We start from the raw sequence: 18455 nt of genomic DNA, 5'->3' as shown, positions 1-18455 counted from the left end.
CGTAATACCGATCCACAAAAAGGGAGACAAAACCGAACCAGGTAACTACAGAACAATAAGCCTGACTTCTATTATATGTAAACTTATGGAAACTATAATAAGATCCAAAATGGAAAATTACCTATATGGGAACAATATCCTGGGAGACAGTCAGCATGGTTTTAGGAAAGGGAGATCATCGGAGATCAGGGAGGGCAACATCGACCATGGATAATTGCAAAGCATATGACATGGTTTATTTAGATTTCCAGAAAGCTTTTGACAAAATCCTGCTTAAAAGATTAATTCTCAAACTGAACGCAGTAGGGATTCAAGGAAATGCATGCACATGGATTAGGGAGTGGTTAACATGTAGAAAACAGAAAGTACTGATTAGAGGAGAAACCTCAAAATGGAGCGAGGTAACCAGTGGTGTACCACAGGGATCAGTATTAGGTCCTCTGCTATTCCTAATCTACATTAATGATTTAGATTCTGGTATAGTAAGCAGACGACACAAAAATAGGCGTGGCAAACACTGTTGCAGCAGCAAAGGTCATTCAAAATGATCTAGACAGCATTCAGAACTGAGCAGACACATGGCAAATGACATTCAATGGAGAAAAGTGTAAGGTACTGCACGCAGACCTAGGAGTTTATGTTGACTCAGAAATGTCTTCATCTAGACAATGTCGGGAAGCTATAAAATAAGGCCAACAAGAAGCTTGGATATATTATGAGAATTGTTGAATTTAAATCAAGGGAAGTAATGTTAAAACTTTACAATGCTTTAGTAAGACCTCACCTAGAATATTGTGTTCAGTTCTGGTCACCTCATTACAAAAAGGATATTGCTGCTCCAGAAAGAGTGCAAAGAAGAGCAACCAGAATTATCCTGGGTTTAAAAGGCATGTCGTATGCAGACAGGCTAAAAGAATTGAATCTATTCAGTCTTGACCAAAGACGACTACGCGGTGATCTGATTCAAGCATTCAAAATCCTAAAAGGTATAGACAATGTCGACCCAGGGGACTTTTTTGACCTGAAAAAAGAAACAAGGACCAGGGGTTATGAATGGAGATTAGATAAAGGGGCATTCAGAACAGAAAATAGGAGGCACTTATTTACACAGTGCCTGACCTTTCTCTAATTGTGAGGGTCTGGAACCAACTCCCCAGCAATGTTGTTGAAACTGACACCCTGGGATCCTTCAAGAAACTGCTTGATGAGATTCTGGAATCAATAAGCTACTAACAACCAAACGAGCAAGATGGGCTGAATGGCCTCCTCTTGTTTCTTTCTTTCTTAGCAGACGCCCTTATCCAGGGCGACTTACAATTGTTACAAGATAACATATTATTTTTTGCATACAATTACCCATTTATACCCAGTTGGGTTTTCACTGGAGCAATCTAGGTAAAGTACCTTGCTCAAGGGTACAGCAGCAGTGTCCCTCACTGGGGATTGAACCCACAAACCCTCCGGTCAAGAGTCCAGAGCCCTAACCACTACTCCACACTGCTGCCCCACACATAACCTTGTGACAAACCTTTACATATTAAATGAGCTACTGCACAGATTAATAAAATACAAGCAAAAAATTGGTAATTGTATGTAAACATAATGTGATATCTTGTAACAATTGTAAGTCGCTCTGGATAAGGGTGTCTGCTAAGAAATAAAATAATAATGATAGAACATTTTTACATTATAATTTTAATAAGATTTGGAAAGACAGGAACAATGTAGTGTCTTAACACTATAGGAAATACACTGGTCATCCCACTGGTCATCATCTTTAAAATCCTCCTCCTCTTAGGCTGTGTTTGACCTAACAGATTGTCTGTACAGCTTGGTAATAAAGTAACATAACTTTTAAAGGTTTCCATCTTTTACAAATAGAGATTTTATGTAAGGGAATAGAGAAAGAAATTTAATCATGCACCATTTTAAATTATAGTAGATTTTAATAGAAATATAATAGTAAGATATATAGGAAATTGACAATATTATTATTTCGTTGTTTGGCAGACACCTTTATCCAAGACGACTTACAGAGTTTTTCAAACATTAAAATACAATATACTATCTATACACAGCATTACACTGTGTAACAAATTCAGTCACATTATGAAGCTACAATGAATTTCTTTAGACAAAAATATTAAGCAGAGTAAATGGAAAATTGAAAACATGTACAGTATTTAAAAACTGATCTTATTAGAAAATTGTAAAATATAAAGTGAGCAGACTATAAAAAGAAATTGAATTTTTTTCACCAAGAAAGCAACAATACAGTTGGAGGAAGAATTCATCAGAGTTCATCATGCCCAGTGTTAAACATGGCAGAGGTTGTGTGATGGGCTTGCTTTTCTTCCTCAGGCCTGGCAACCTTTGTATTGTAGAAGGATCAATGAATACTGCAAACTCTCATCGCCCAGAGGCACAGCCTCTGAATGCTTTTATAATATGTGGCCAGCTAATCAACAATCAAACAATTAACTCTGGTCATATTACACAAGTGTTGGCAAGGACAGGTTTTAACCCCATCTCTGCCAGTCAAAACAAACACCATACACATACATTATTAAATCAACACGCAAACATTACATTTTATGTTATTAAAGCTGGATCTTTGCTTTAATTTATATATTTCAATTACATTTTAGAAATCACTTTCTTTAGTGTTTTTTTTTTTCTTTTACACTTGGCCAGTCAACATTTTGCTGACAGATGAATCCAAAATAAATCTGTGAGGTTAGCAGTTAAATCTGAAAAAATAAATCTGGGTTTTGTCAAAATAAAGTCGACATGCAAAAGATCCCCGCCCATCCCCGCTCCCACTGCGGAAGTTTGTCTTGTACGGAGTATTATCAATGTAATTGTAGATTATGCCAAATCATTTGAAAATGGGTATGGAGTTGTGTATTTTTAATAAATATATAATAGCGCTAATAAACAGATCAATACACAATATCACATTTGTAACACCTCCCTGTCTGTGCCAATATTCTCAATTTACCATTAAACCTATAATAACATCAGGTGTGTTATTCTATTTATTAAACTTAACCCTGTTACTTTGATTATTAAGAGTATTACTTAATATAAAAATCAAGGAGTTAACAACAAATAAACAATTTGTCGGTGTGTGTTTTGGTTCAGAGCAGAAACTGGGAGTCACAGGTTTACACTTAGTTACATTCAATGAGACATTAACCCCATAAAATCCCACTAACATATTCAGTGCACTGCTATCCACACTAAGCCTTATCATTGGAAGAGAAATTACATTCAGAGTTTCACTTGTTTAGACTGTCTCGAACTTGCAGCTGCCCCTGATAATTACTTCTTAATTTCATTTAGAACTTTACAGCAAACCTGCCATTTTAATAATTCTGAAATAAAACCAAACAAAAAGACACGTCTTATTAAATCAGTCTATGTATCCTATACTTTACACAACAACACAAAACGTTTGCAAATAATCCTATACTTTTTAAATAAAATCAGTCTCTGTAATTTCACTAAGTCCAGATTTACTTCTTCGTCCATGAGCTCATTGAACGTTTTAGTTTAGGCCTTTAAATATAGGAAACTGTCTTTCTCAACTCCTGGTTTATTCAGCTACCCGACTCCTTAAGCTGCCGGCTGACACTGTCGCTGGAACCTTCCTAGCTTTCTTTTGGGATGCTTGATAAACTTCAGCTGAGTTTGGCTGGTTTCACCTGGTCTCTGTGACTAGCTCTCCTGTACTGCTCTGCACTGCTTGAATCAGGAAGACAGAGTGCACACACACATACACACACAGGCATTTTGTGCTGGTAAGCTGACCTCTGCACTCTAGGGGGGTTGAGCTGGGAGGATCATTAAAGGCACTGTCCCTTTCATTTTAAACACATAGTAATGCAGCTCATCTTTTAGCCACCGCACACATTTGCCAATTTATCCAGAGTAGTCGACTGAACTAGTGACGTACAAGAATTCAATATGAGAAAGAATATATATATATATATATATATATATATATATATATATATATATATATATATATATATATATATATATATATTAGCTCATATATATCATGTATGTTATTTGTCCTTTTATACTTCAAACAAATATGTTACAAAGTTAACGAAAAGTGGGCAAACTTGATTTGAAAGTGTATCCGTCAATACATTCATATTTATAAATATTTACAGTTGCAGGCTAGCTTCTTTCTACATTTTAATGTAACACCAAGCTAGCTCCTAATTAGTCGGTTAAAGATAACTAGACCTTCGTCCCAATAAGCTTTCATCTCGCACGGGTCAGCCACAGCCTTGCATGCCGCAGCAGCAACCTTTCTATTGTTATTCAGCTCTGTTGATTCACCAAACTTGTTAAATTCCCCGCACCAAGTACTGTCACTTCCGACTCAGCGATGCAGACCACCCATACCCTAGATAAGATGGCATCATGTCCTGCATAATCCTTCATTGGTCGAGGGCTGCTGCGTGACGTCACTAAGCTGCACCCGCTGAAATCTGTGCAGATCCTGCACAGCCCAGGGCAACTCTGTAAACTGAAAGGTAGCTGCGGGAGGCTGGCTGCGGCTGTGAACCAAAGAGACGATACAGAGATCATGAGTCATGAGTGACCTGCCAAACGTAATTCAAATAGCTACTAAAACTACTGCTGCTCTCTTGTTAGTGGAGGGGAACAGCATGTTATCTTTATGCAAAGAAGGGTGAACAGCCTTGTCAACGCTATATTAAATAAATGGTAACACTTTAAAATAAGTGTCTGTTCATATGTAATTCATGATGAATTGCAGACACTAATTATTAGAATTAGAAGTGTATTCACAAATTCCTATTTTATTATGCTGATAAATTAGTTCATACGTAATTCATCATGAATTACAGATACTTATTTTAAACTGTTACCCACATAAATAAATGAATTAATCAATATAAAATAGTAATTAATAGTAAATTAAACATAATGTACTAAACCATGATAATTAATGTATACTGTTACAATAAAGTTAATGTTCAACAATTAGATCACGCTGACTCTGTATAGTCTGATAATCCAGAAACTAACTACAGGACGTCTGAAAATTAAAATTAAGTTATAATGGACTGCAAATGAATGCAAGCCCCATGTGTGGTACACTGTGAAAAATGAAATAATTAAATGTAATTACGTTTCTATATACATCAAACAAATAGAATATGACTTTATGACTTTATGAAGTTATGACTTATGCAACTAGAGTAGAAGTAAGTGGTGATGCTGGTAAGTTTCTCAAAGGTTTGGAGAGGGCGTTACTTGTAGCCACGTGTAGTCAAACAGAGAGCAGCCACGCATTTCTCTAGGAGTTGCGTGTGACGTCAAACAGAGAGCAGCCAGGAGCAGCAAGCGCAGCCCTCTGGGATACAGGAAGACGACTGTTTGAAGACGTCATAAAAAGCGTCTGGTTGCTAGGAGACACAGCGAAACGGTTTGTTTACAACTTCGAAACCAAATTTGTATTACCGGTAATTCTTCTGAAACCAGAAAAGGTAAGATATTCAATATTTACGTTTTTAGCGAGTTTACCAAATTTGAGATTACATAAAATACTGAACATTAGTAATGCTTTGCGGTGGTAAAGAAAAAAAAAAAAAACTTTTAGAGATTTAGCGAGAGTGACTATAATTTGCCATTACAAAAGTGAATAAAAAAAAGATGATGTAGCGAGTCAACGACAAAGCCTTTGAAATGTTTAAACCACAACAGGTTCTATAGAAACGGATTACATATGTTAATATCAGTTTCAGCTTTTTATTTCGATTTAATGACTTATATATGTATCTAAGGGTCTGTTATGTTTGTAAATGTTGGTTGCGTGTCTCAACAGGCCGTAAGAACTGTCCTACCACTTTTTGTCCATGTAATTTATTTATATATTTAGTCCACGGTAAACATAAAGAGATCATAGATACATTATATAAAAGAATACAGAACCACCTATCAAATATAAGAAATAAAAAAATAAATGAACCAATAGTTCAGCACTTTACAAGGAACAGACACGCCATGGATGACCTAAAGTCTGTGGTTTTAGAAAAAAATTAAATTAGGATAATGTATAGTATAGAAGAATAAAAGAAAATAAATGGAGAATAGAGAAGGAACAGTAGATAATTACATCATTAGTTACATGGTGAATGACATCACAAAGACATTCAATTCAAATGTGTGGTTAGGCATCAAAAACCTATAAATACCTCCAATGTTTGTTTTCAAACACACTTTCCCTGAGTTAATATATATTTAAAATCTTTAGAAAGTCATTGGTGCACAAAAAGTTTAGCGTGACAAGGTGCCTACGACAAAGGAATAGATAATTAAATATAATTGTCTCTGATACAGCTGGGGCTGGTTGCAAAAAAGTGGTTTAGACAGTCTAGCAGTTTAGACTAGGTCTTAGTTTTTTCACGTAGACTAGTCTAATGAAAGTTAGCCAGTTGCATAAAAAGTTAGACTGACTTACTGCTTGCCTAAAATATTAGCCTCCTGTGTCCCAGGCTAACTGAGTCTAGGTCTTTGTTGCCATGATACAGCAACTGAGCAGCAGGGAAACCTCTGCAATGAAGACTCTGGGAGATGCATCAGACAGCTGATTGTTAGCTGAATGATTTCTATGAATACCTAATGATTATTCCACATAGATAATATTATTTGATAAATGTATTTAAAAAATCAATTTAATACAACAAATCTGTACAGTACATATTTATTTAAACAGTTTACACATACAGAAATATTTTAATATTATAAATACTATTTACAAATATCATTCCTATACACTGCAATAGAAAAATGTGAAACGTTTTAATTTATTAACAGATAACATACATAAAAGTGTTTTTTTAATTAGTTTATACAGTTTTTTTGTGAGGCTTTCTAATTCATACACATGTTCTTCTTTTCTCATTTTTGTTTGTCTATCTTCAAATTAAGTTTCTTCGCTTCCAAGTTAACATTTCTATACTGTTTAAGTATCATTGCCATGGTGACATCTCTCACATCCTTCTCTCACTATTTCCGTGCTTCTGTCAAAAAACTGCTCCTGTCCCTGTTCAGCACTTCTGTAACTTGTTCTAATATAATAATAGTCATGGTTGAAATGATAGAATACTAAGGTGATTTAAGATTAGCAATTAGCTTTAACGGTTATATTCTTTTACTCCTTTCACACAGACGAGTTATGACGGCTCAGAACCGCCACTGATGCGGCATTTTGGTCTGTGTGAACGAGCCATCATATTTTATGCCAGACGGCACTGAAGCATCTTAACTCCTGTGTGAAAGGCTATGCCAGAACTGAAGCACTATAGTGGGTGTGTATTGAAAGTCAAAAGGTGTTGGATATTTTTGTCATTGTGTTACACTCTTAAATTTTTTTCAAATACAATGTCTGATCAAGTACAAGATAGTAATTGGAGACCGGAAAAAGTGAAGGATTTGTTAACTTTACAATTCTAAGGGTGGCAGCTACAGCTTTGAACTGTGCAGTAGAATTTGGGGTCACAAACCCTGCACAAATCCAGTTAATGTGATTGGGGGACTTGGGGGAGAATGCAGAGGAAACTCAAAGCCAGCAACAGACACAACAGGCTGTTTTAAAAGTAAATAAATAAATATATACACACAGTGGTGTGCAGTAGTATTCACCCCCTACCAATAATGTCACATTTTGTTGAATTACAAATAATGTATGCACAGTTCTTCAGTTTTTCAATGTATGCAAAGCTTTTTTTTTATTCAAAGCTGTAGTGGTTAAACTGAACATTTGTTATATGAGGAGGAGATTAAATGTCAGCAAAACTTGCAAAGAAAATGTACAAAATGAAATTTACTGGTTGCATAAGTATTCAGCCCCTTAAGTCAGTACTTGGTAGAAGCACCTTTTGCAGCAATTCCTGCTATGTCTTTTTGGATAGGATGGTGACATTTTTGCCCATTCTTTACGGGAAAATTGTTCCAGTTCTGATAAGTAAGTTTGTTGGGGGTCGTCGATGGACTGCATTCCAAGTCTCGCCGTAAATTTTCGATTGGATTCAAGTCAGGACTTTGACTGAGCCACTCAAAAACATTAATTCTCTTCTTGTTCAACCACTCCAGTGTGGCTTTGGTTTTGTGCTTCGGGTCATTGTCCTGCTGAAATGTGGATTTCCTCCCCAGTTCCTGAGTTTTGGCTGACTCAAACATGTTTTCCTCAAGGATTCGCCTGTACTTTGCACCATCCATTCTCCCCTGTATCCTGACAAGCTTCCCAGTCCCTGCTGAAGAGAAGCATCCCCATAACAAGATGCTGCCACCACCATGCTTGACAGTTGGGATGGTGTTGACTGGGTGATGTGCAGTGTTGGGCTTGCGCCAGACATAACGCTTGGAATTTAGACCGAAAACTTACATTTTTTATTACTTTTTTCATATGTCTGCAGTATCATCTACATGCTTTTTCGCAAACTTCATATGTGCCTTTTGAGTAATGGCTTCTTTCTTACCACCTGTCCATACAGGCCAGCTTTGTGTAGGGGCCGACTTATTGTTGATGTGTGAACACTGACTCCCATCTCAGACACAGAACTTTGAAGATCTCTCAAGGTCATTGTTGGCTTCAGAGTGACATCCTGAACCAGTTTCCTGCTTGCCCGGCTGCTCAGTTTGGGAGGACGACCTGATCTGGGTAGTGTCTGGGTCGTATGATGCATCTTCCACTTCTTAATGGTGGACTTCACTGTGCTGAGAGGGATAATCCGCGCCTTTGAAATTCTTGTTCTCTTCTCCTGCTCTGTGCCTCTCTACCACTTTATCCCTGACTTGTTTCGAAAGCTCCTTGGTCTTCATGGTTGCTTTGTTGGATCACTATGTGAGTTGCAGCTTAAGAGTTTATATATATCTGAAGGAAATTATCTACAAGTTAAACCACTTTGAGTACACACAGGCTGAAACCATTCCACTAATTTTGTGACCTTTCAAACAAATGATTTGCACCTGAGCTGCTTTAGGGCTGCAGTAGCAGTAGTTGAATACTTATGCAACTGAGATTAATCTGTTTTTCTCTGTAAATCTTACTTATTTATATTCTATATGCATTTTTTAAAATTTTCAGTGTGGAGTAGTTTGTGTAGATTTTACATGGGAAGTCTAATTTGAAAGCGTTGTGGAGTATGCTCAGGTGCCAACAAAATGTGAAAACTTTGCAGGGGGATGAATACTTCTGAAAACCACTGTGTGTATTATTTATTTATTTATTTATTTGTTTATTTATTTATTTGTTTGTTTGTTTTGTTTCCATTGCCATGAAAACAATCTGTTGACTGACAGGTTTGAAAGTTGTACTTACAAGATCCTTTTGGCTGTATGAAATGGTTATGACAGTATTATATCGCCATAAATTGTTTGATTTCGTGCTGTGTGATTGGGCATTTTAAAGAATTTTTAAATGTGGGAAATCCGAGAAAACCCAGTAGAGCTAAACCAATTGTGTGAAAAGTGCCGCACGATCCAGGACTTGCTTAAACCAGTAGGTCTGCTAGAAATGGAGCTGCAGGAAATGAGACAGCAACAGGAACTTGAGGAGCTGGCAAACCCACAATTCATGGAAGTCTGCACCCCTAACAACCTGAAAGCCATCAGAGAGATAGAGGGTCAAAACAGCTGGGTGCGGGTAGGCAGAAGTAGGGAAAACAAGAAACTTTGTCAAACACAACCACCAGAAATCAAACATCCAACAAATTTGAGTCACTTCAAAATTTAGATGATCAAAGCCAACATCAAGAGAAATGTCTTTATCTAGATAATGTGGGGAAGCTATAAAAAAGGCCAACAAGATGCTCGGATATATAGTGAAAAGTGTTGAATTTAAATCAAGGGAAGTAATGTTAAAACTTTACAATGCATTAGTAAGACCTCATCTATTATATTGTGTTCAGTTCTGGTCACCTCACTACAAAAAGCATATTGCTCCTGTAGAAAGAGTGCAAAGTAGAGCGACCAGAATTATTCCTGGTTTAAAAGACATGTCATATGCAGACAGGCTAAAATAATTGAATCTATTCAGTCTTGAACAAAGAAGACTACGCGGCGATCTGATTAAAGTATTCAAAATCTTAAAAGGTATTGACAATGTCGACCCAAGGGATTTTTTCGACCTGAAAAAAAAAAAAACGAGCATTCAGAACAGAAAATAGGAGGCACTTTTTTACACAGAGAATTTTGAGGGTCTGGAACCAACTCCCCTGTAATGTTGAAGCTGACACCCTGGGATCCTTCAAGAAGCTGCTTGATGAAATTCTTGGATCAATAAGCTACTAACTGTAAACTTTCTTATATATATCTAAAATAATTTCAGTATTGTCTGTTTCGTTATGAAATTGAATCTTTTACGTTCTCCTGAGCAACCCCACTCTCACCTACTGGGAGTCTTCAGAATGGGGATTTCACTCCGAAAATCTCTACCCCAAGTTCAGTTGCTCTTTTCAGTTTGGTTGGAGGACCACCATCAATTTCTGAAATTTTCCTCAAAGATTTCTTTATTGTCCTGAACCATATTTTTCTACCATTTTTGCACATGTTTTACAGAGTCTGTGGATTAACATTATTTACGTTCTCAGTAATTGTTCCCCATGCTTGGTGTTTGTACTGTTTGTGCACTTCTTAGAAATTTTTTTCAACATTATACTCCTCTAAAAGACTGTGGTAAACTGCATACATCTTTCTTTTCTAACGTCGGCCATTGTTTCCTCTCTGTCAGTGTCTTTAAAATATCCAAACGCACTGCAGGATTGGCTCGTTAGACCGGTCTTAGATAAGACGCCTTTATGCAACAGGCTTAGCCGTATGGCTTTAGCAAGACTGACTTGACATTAGACATAGTCTCAAATGTTAGTCTGTCTTTATGCGACTGGCCCTGGGGTGTAGTATCCACTTGTCCCCAGTAGTTAAAATAATTAAAAACTTTTCTAAAAAGTCAGTCTTAACAACATACAAGGAGAACACCTGATCAACACTCATTGAAGCAGTACATCTCAGCTTCAATACAATTAGATGTTAATTAATCCTCCTACTTGTTCATAAATAAGAATTCAATTCTAACGTCTCATTGAGACCATTAGGTTCAACCGTATTTAATGTGTGTATCCAGAATATTACCACCTCTTACAGATACTGTCACCTTTTCCATCCCAGTAAACTTAAGGCTCGATGAAGATCCATGACTTCATGCTTTATAATGCCTGGCTATTGCATAATCCGTATTAGTATTCCTTATAGATTATATTTCATTTGTCCTTTTTCAGTGGAAGAATTGTATATTTGAATTTAAATCGGAATCTGAATTCACTATTTTATTTCTAATACTACTTTCTCACTGAGCAATTTTCGCGGGTTAACAAGCATTGTTGACATTTTTGTGACTGAGTTTATTGTATGTAATTCAGTCAGTATCTGGCGGAGGACGCAATAGACCAATAAAAGGGGTTACAGAAACCTGGTATTACAACATCGTGTTATCAGGAGTTTAGTAGGCGCAGTAATTAAAGTTTTAAGTTGCAGAACGTACCGGTACGTTTGTACTCCTTGGGGACCAGAGAGCAGTGAAGGTACCGGTACATTCGTACTACTCAAAGGGTTAAATACGGTTGAACCTAATGGGCTCGATGAGACGTTATAATTGAATTATTAACATAACTAACTGAAAATCCTACATGTTGCAAAAAAATGAATAAAGAAGTAGAAGGGATTTGATCAATATAGAGCAGTATGAGTTTCAGAAGTATTAATTCAAAAACAGTACACATGGAAGCAGCTAAAATCTTCTTTGTTTTTTGTCCTGTTAACTTTCTTATCTTAGTGGGTTTTAATGTAACTTTAAAATTGCTGCTTTTGTATTATTATGTGTATACTGTTGTTTAAATGTTATTTAAATGGTCTGATTTTTGCAGTTGTATGTGTGACATGCTATACAAATGTATTGTGTTTTTTTTTTTTTTTCTGCTATGTACTGTACAGTGCTTTGCGGTACTTTTGTATAAAAAGCGCTATATAAATGCAATAAATAAAGAAATAAACTCATTGCGCTTCCTGTGAAAAAACTTTCCGGGTTTTGATCCTAAGGTAGGGTTGTCGTGTTTCGAGATGCCGGTGTTGCTTGCAGGGCTGCATGCTGTGCTTTGCCAGTATTTCACCGCACATTTGAGGCCTCGGTGCACCGCTGGACCCCCTCCATGTAAAGCCCAGTTTTAAATAAGCTTCCTCATATGTTCAGCTTCTGTGTTTTGCTGGAACCTCCGCTGCTGCCCTCACTTCGGTTTGTGTTGTACTTTTTCCTCCCTTTGTCACAAAACAATCAATTTCTCATTAAAGCTGTTTCTCACTGTAAACGTGCTGCTGATACTGTTTTTAAGTTTACTTGGGGGGGTGGGGAGGGGGGAACCACGCAACGTACGTGTGACGTATCACAGTTGCTAAGGAACATTAGCACGTTAAACAAAAGCTTTTTGCGTTATTTTATCTTTTGTTATTTTTAAATATAAAACACTTAAAATATATAATAATTTGTAATTTTTTTCAAATCATCCAACCTCTCCAAAAAAAAAAAAAGAGGACACCTATTTTTGTGTCTTCTGCAAATTTAACAAGTTTGCTTACTATACCAGAATCTAAATCATTAATCTGCCAGTGGTGGAGGAGCTGAGGGGGCAAGAAGGGGTGTAGGGAAACATGATGGTCTGGAGATTGGAGGAAGCAAAAACATAGAGACAGCGATAGGCAAGTAGAATTTTGAATTGGATGCGAACAGCGATAGGGAGCCAGTGCAGAGAGCGGAGCAGCGGTGTAGCATGGGAGAAATGAGGAAGGGGAAAAGACAAGGTGAACAGCAGAGTTTTGGATGAGCTGGAGCAGACATAGCAGAGGCAGGGAGGCCGGCCAGGAGGGAGTTGCAGTAAAGGCTGGACAGTACCAGGGCCTGAACTAGGAGCTGTGTGGAGTAGCTGGTGAGAAAAGGGTGAATTCTGCATATGTTGCTGAGGATGAAGCGACAGGAGCGTGCCAGAGTAGAGATATCCTGAGAGTAGGAGAGGGAGGGGTCGAGGGTGACACAGAGGTTCTTGGTGGATGAGGAGGGGAGGATGGTGGTGGATTCAAGAGGAATAGAGATAGAGATCAGCGGTGGGGGAGGAAGAGGGGGAAAGAAAGGAGGTCTGAATTGGAGAGGTTGAGTTTGAGATGATGCGAATGCATCCAGGAGGAGATGACCGAGAGACTGGTAGAGATGCAGGAGGAAATGTTGGAGTCAGAGAGGGGGGGTGGAGGAGAGGAAGATGTGGGCATCATCAGCGTAGAGATGATACGAGAAGCCCTGGGAGGAGATGAGGGGACCCAAGGAGCATGGGTAAAGAAAACAGGAGAGGTCCCAGGACTGAGCCTTGGGGGGATACCTGTCAAAAAAGCAAGAGACAGAGGGTGAGCCACGCCAGGACACCCGGTATGTGTGATCGGAGAGGTAGTAGGAGAACCAGGCAGGGAAACAGCCAGAGAGCAGAGAGGTGTTAAGAAGGGAGGAAATGAAAGGGAGTAGAGCAGGGGCAGCAGCCTGGAAGAGGTGAGTGGGGAGGGGGTCCAGAGCACACGTGGTGGGTTAATGGCTCAGGAGCAGGGAGCAAAGATCGGAGTCCGAAAAGGGCGAGGAGGGTAGATTGGTAGGGGTTGCAGAGGGTGGGGTTGGTGGAGATGGAGGCGAGGTAGTGAAGAGTTTGCAGATGTCTGTGATTTTTGGAGGAGAAGGAGGCAAAGTCATCATCTGAGAGAGAGGAAGGTGGAAGAGGGCGGGAAGACTAAGGAGGGAGAAGGTAGAGAAGTTTACAGGGATTGTTAGTGGAAGACTGAATGAGTGGAAGTAGGAGCATTTGGCAGAGATGAGTGTAGAAGAGAAGGAAGAGAGGAGCGAGCGATAGAGATCCAAGGCAGCAGATAGGTTTTCTTCCATTTCTTTTCAGCAGAGCGCAGTTCGGTACGAGCCGAGCTGAGCACGGAGGAGAGCCGGGGCTGGGGCGGCGAGGGGCGGCCAGGTGTAGGGGTGAGAGGGCAAAGAGAATTGAGGCAGGAAGGTTACGGGAGAGGGTGGTGCAGAGAGGGAGGCGTAAACAGACAGGTACAGGACGAGCGAGAGCATTAATTAGAAAAGAAAAGAAAGAAATGCATGCAAACCTGGTCTGGAGTTAAAGCCTTCACATTCGATGCTTGGATAGATTTTGCAGCCGGTCCACGTTGGTCTGGCCTCGTGGACTACCACAGCTTAGACTACATACCCTTTGGTGATAAGGCCCTTCGGTGAGCTGGCACGGAGTGCTGTGCATTAGGTTAGTATCAGTGCTTATATAATGCCCTACTGGTCGAGAGCTGTGTGGTGCAGACAACTGGTTGCAAATTACCCAAAATCCAGTCGGCTGAGCCCTGTGCGAATTGGCAAATTGTTAATTCAACACAACTCACGTTACAACATTAATTGGCAATCATTCACTTTACAATTAAGACAAATCAATATTTATTTATTTAGTTACAGAGCGATCTGATCCGTCGACTGCTAGCCTGCTTGCAACGTTTTTTAGTGCACACCTGACAGTTGCTGGGATATACTTATATTTTTTACTTCAAACAAACACTTTAAATCGCTGTCGATGCAGACACTGTGCCACACATGCGTGAATTTCTGAAATTAATTTTGCTCTAAAAAGTAAGAAAGAAATTGCTTTAAAGTGTATTTGATGCTGCGGTGCCAATGCAGGTGGCAGAATAGTCCTGCATTGGAGTTATAAAACACATTTAGCAATCCAGAGTGTGTGAACTAAGCAACCAGTTCTACAGTAAAACGTTTATTAGCAGTTCAGTGTTTCATGAACGGACTTCACAAAAACAAAAAGAAAGCTAAATGGCAAAATAAAAGCATTTAAAAAAAACAAGGGAAGGGAAATTTGTCATATTTGCTACATAAATAAACTACACCTAAGTATGCAATAAAATGCCTGTAATCATATCTCAGACTTATAGTGACACGTGTAGCAGTGGAACATTCCGTTGCTGGAAAGGGTACGAATCCACTTTGGAAAAATTACGACATTGTTAAATTCAGCTATAATAAGTCCATGTGGCTTTTATACAATGCAAATCTCGCAAAATATTACTGAAATATGACCGCAGAAAGATGGTAAATTCATCTGTGCAGTGGCACACTAAAAAGGGATGTATTCGTCCTGTAGCTGGGCCAAGTCAGTCGTATATGACTACTTTTGTCCAAAATGATTATGTGAATTTGCAAGCACATCTTAATGTGTGGCTATTTATGGTAACAAAGTTTTGAAGAAGCCTGTTGTCTTTTAAACCAGAAGTGTTGGATTATTAGAAAAGGAAGTAAATGAGATGATTAATTGAGAGTGATTTATTTACATTGTAACTGGAAATCAGGAATAGACTACACGGAAGGTACTTAGTTTCAATAGCATATGTTTGGAATTATAGATATTTCAAAGGGCTTGGGCTCGGGTCGGGTATGCAGATATTTCAAAGGGCTTGGACTCGGGTCGGGTATGCAGATATTTCAAAGGGCTTGGACTCGGGTATGCAGATATTTCAAAGGGCTTGGACTCGGGTATGCAGATATTTCAAAGGGCTTGGGCTCGGGTCGGGTATGCAGATATTTCAAAGGGCTTGGGCTCGGGTATGCAGATATTTCAAAGGGCTTGGACTCGGGTCGGGTATGCAGATATTTCAAAGGGCTTGGACTCGGGTATGCAGATATTTCAAAGGGCTTGGGCTCGGGTCGGGTATGCAGATATTTCAAAGGGCTTGGGCTCGGGTCGGGTATGCAGATATTTCAAAGGGCTTGGGCTCGGGTATGCAGATATTTCAAAGGGCTTGGACTCGGGTCGGGTATGCAGATATTTCAAAGGGCTTGGACTCGGGTATGCAGATATTTCAAAGGGCTCGGGTCGGGTATGCAGATATTTCAAAGGGCTTGGACTCGGGTATGCAGATATTTCAAAGGGCTTGGGCTCGGGTCGGGTTCGGATTTGTTTGCTCGGGTTTTAAATTTAGGCCTGTGCAGACCTCTAGTTAGAATTGCTATTTTTATTACTCTTCCAATGCTGTTTCAGCTCTCAGGATAAAAGGTTTCTAGCTGTTCTTTTGACTGCTCACACACACACACCCACAACACCAGCCGGCAGTGCAGTGTCCATTTTTATAACCGTAACTCCACCCATGCCCCACACCATTGGTCCATTCCACATACAGCAGGCCAGTGGCTCTGGTCACTGCTCTCACACACACCAGTTACCAGCCACAGACGGGCTAATCAAGACGACACTCGAGTAGAAGAGAGAGATGGGTAATGCTCACTCGCCACACATTCTATAGACACAGACTAACACGGTCCCACAGTCACTCACACTTAACATTTTAAATTACAATCCCATCCCTCTCCCCAGTCTCTCATACACTCCATGTTGCCTGTTGTCTGGATGTGGCTGCCCTGCTGCTACAGTATTTAGCACACTGTCCTGTCTTCAATGGGAATTAAGCGCAGTGCATGAAAGTTTCGTCATAAGAAAATAAAGTTTACAAACAAGAGGAGGCCATTCGGCCCATCTTGCTCGTTTGGATGTTAGTAGCTTATTGATCCCAGAATCTCATCAAGCAGCTTCTTGAAGGATCCCAGGGTGTCAGCTTCAACAACATTACTGGGGAGTTGGTTCCAGACCCTCACAAATGAATTCATACAGCATAATTCACAGTTTCTCATCAACACACGAATAACCTAAAACATTGTGAGAAATTTGCTGTAAAAATTGTAAAACGACAGACTGGTAAACCTGATATTAACAAGTCGCACGTATGCTGCTTAAAACATGTTTTGGGTGTTTAAGTGTTGGGTGTCAATACAAATAGTGCAATGGGATGAAGCACACTCTCAAAACGATTAGAGGGAGACACCCGACATTTAGAAACATTATAAGTTATTAAATCTAAAAAGAAAACAGATCAAAAGCTGATATTAATGACGTTTAGAAACCTACAATCCATGTGCATTGTTTTATAATACCTTTTACAATTACATTCAATGTATGGGGTTCCACCTGCTGGTAGAATACATGTACTGCAAGCCAATTTAATTCTATTCAATAATGTGTATTATTAAAATTAAACAGTTACATAATTAATACTGTAAACGCACCTTGCAGCTCGGGTTCGTTTAGCCCTTTTAAAATACAGACCCAGACACCAGATTAAAGTTTTAAAGCGCAGGTGCGCTATTTTTATTAACAAAAACAAAACAGAAATGAAAACAAACACCTAGCTCTTACGAGCACTAACTAAACACGAGCAGGAACCTACTCTAAATAAGCCGGACAGCTACGCTGTTTACCGGCTGAAAACCAAGCACACCGTTTTTCTTTATATTACACAAAAGGAACACACAGTACCTCTCTGTGACGGCTCGGCAGCAGGGTACACCTCCTGCTTCCTTCTACTCAGCTGTCCAGTGCAGACAGACTGCACCTCTTTAAATACCCTGCACCTGGTTCTAATATACAATTACTTCCAGGTGCAGGGGATGATTAACAAAGTAATTAAACAAAATGTTTTATGCAGGGAGGATATTAATCCCCTCCCTGCTGTGTTACAATACCCATAGCTTTTCATTAGTTTACCATGTTTTTTTTAACATGCAATTACCATACCTGTCTGTGGTTTACAATGCTTGCCTATGCTTTACCATGATTTCACTGTGCTTTATTACACGTTGCTATGCTTTTACTACAGGACACGTTTATAAGGCTTAGTTTACCATGTGTTTTTTTTTTTTTTAATATGCATTACAATGCTCACCTATGCTTTACCATGTTTTTACTGTGCTTTATTACACATTGCTGTGCTTTTACTTTATACAAGTTAATGTACCATGTTGTTGATGTGGGGTGTGTGTTTGTATTTTTTTTTTTTTTTTTTTTTTCAATATACAGGAATATAGTGGAATTTACTGTTGAAATGGACTTGCAGTGAATTAACCAACTTAGTGATTTCTCGTGCAGTTTGACTGTTTAGCCAAGTAACTTCCCTTTCTGTCTCCCTAGACCTCTCTCTCTCTCCCTCTCTTTCTCTCTGATGGCGCTGGGTTTGTTCGTGACCCCACGGCGGTTTCTGATCTCTAGCTGGGCCCCGCAGTTCCGTGAGGTTCCCGAGCGCCACGCCCTGAGTGCCACGCCCTCTGCTCCCCCCTCCCTGGAGCCACGGACAGAGGGAGGGCTGAGCATACGAGATGTCCTGTAAGACTGATCTTAGTGTGTGTGGTGTGTGAGAGAGATAATATGAGACTAATGTCTGTGAGAGAGCAAAAAAGACATCTGAGATATGTCTTAGTATTTGAATGGCTG

The 18455-nt window shown here is 39.1% G+C and overlaps 1 protein-coding gene across 1 annotated transcript in view; it reads left to right on the top strand.

The window, feature by feature from the left end:
* Window positions 1–5378: 5378 nt before the first annotated feature.
* The window catches only part of LOC117399055 (dynein axonemal intermediate chain 4-like), a 48229-nt gene continuing 35152 nt past the window's right edge, over window positions 5379–18455 (top strand). Inside the window, exons 1-2 of the mRNA XM_033998205.3 lie at window positions 5379–5531; window positions 18156–18347. Of these exons, the coding sequence (XP_033854096.3) occupies window positions 18187–18347 (161 nt within the window). The 5' untranslated portion in view covers window positions 5379–5531; window positions 18156–18186. The remainder of the gene's footprint in view (window positions 5532–18155; window positions 18348–18455) is intronic.

The sequence above is a fragment of the Acipenser ruthenus genome, chromosome 44, assembly GCF_902713425.1.
Source record: "Acipenser ruthenus chromosome 44, fAciRut3.2 maternal haplotype, whole genome shotgun sequence".
NCBI lineage: Eukaryota > Metazoa > Chordata > Actinopteri > Acipenseriformes > Acipenseridae > Acipenser > Acipenser ruthenus.
Note: the sequence above shows the minus strand (reverse complement) of the source record. Positions and strands in the feature narration are given on the sequence as shown.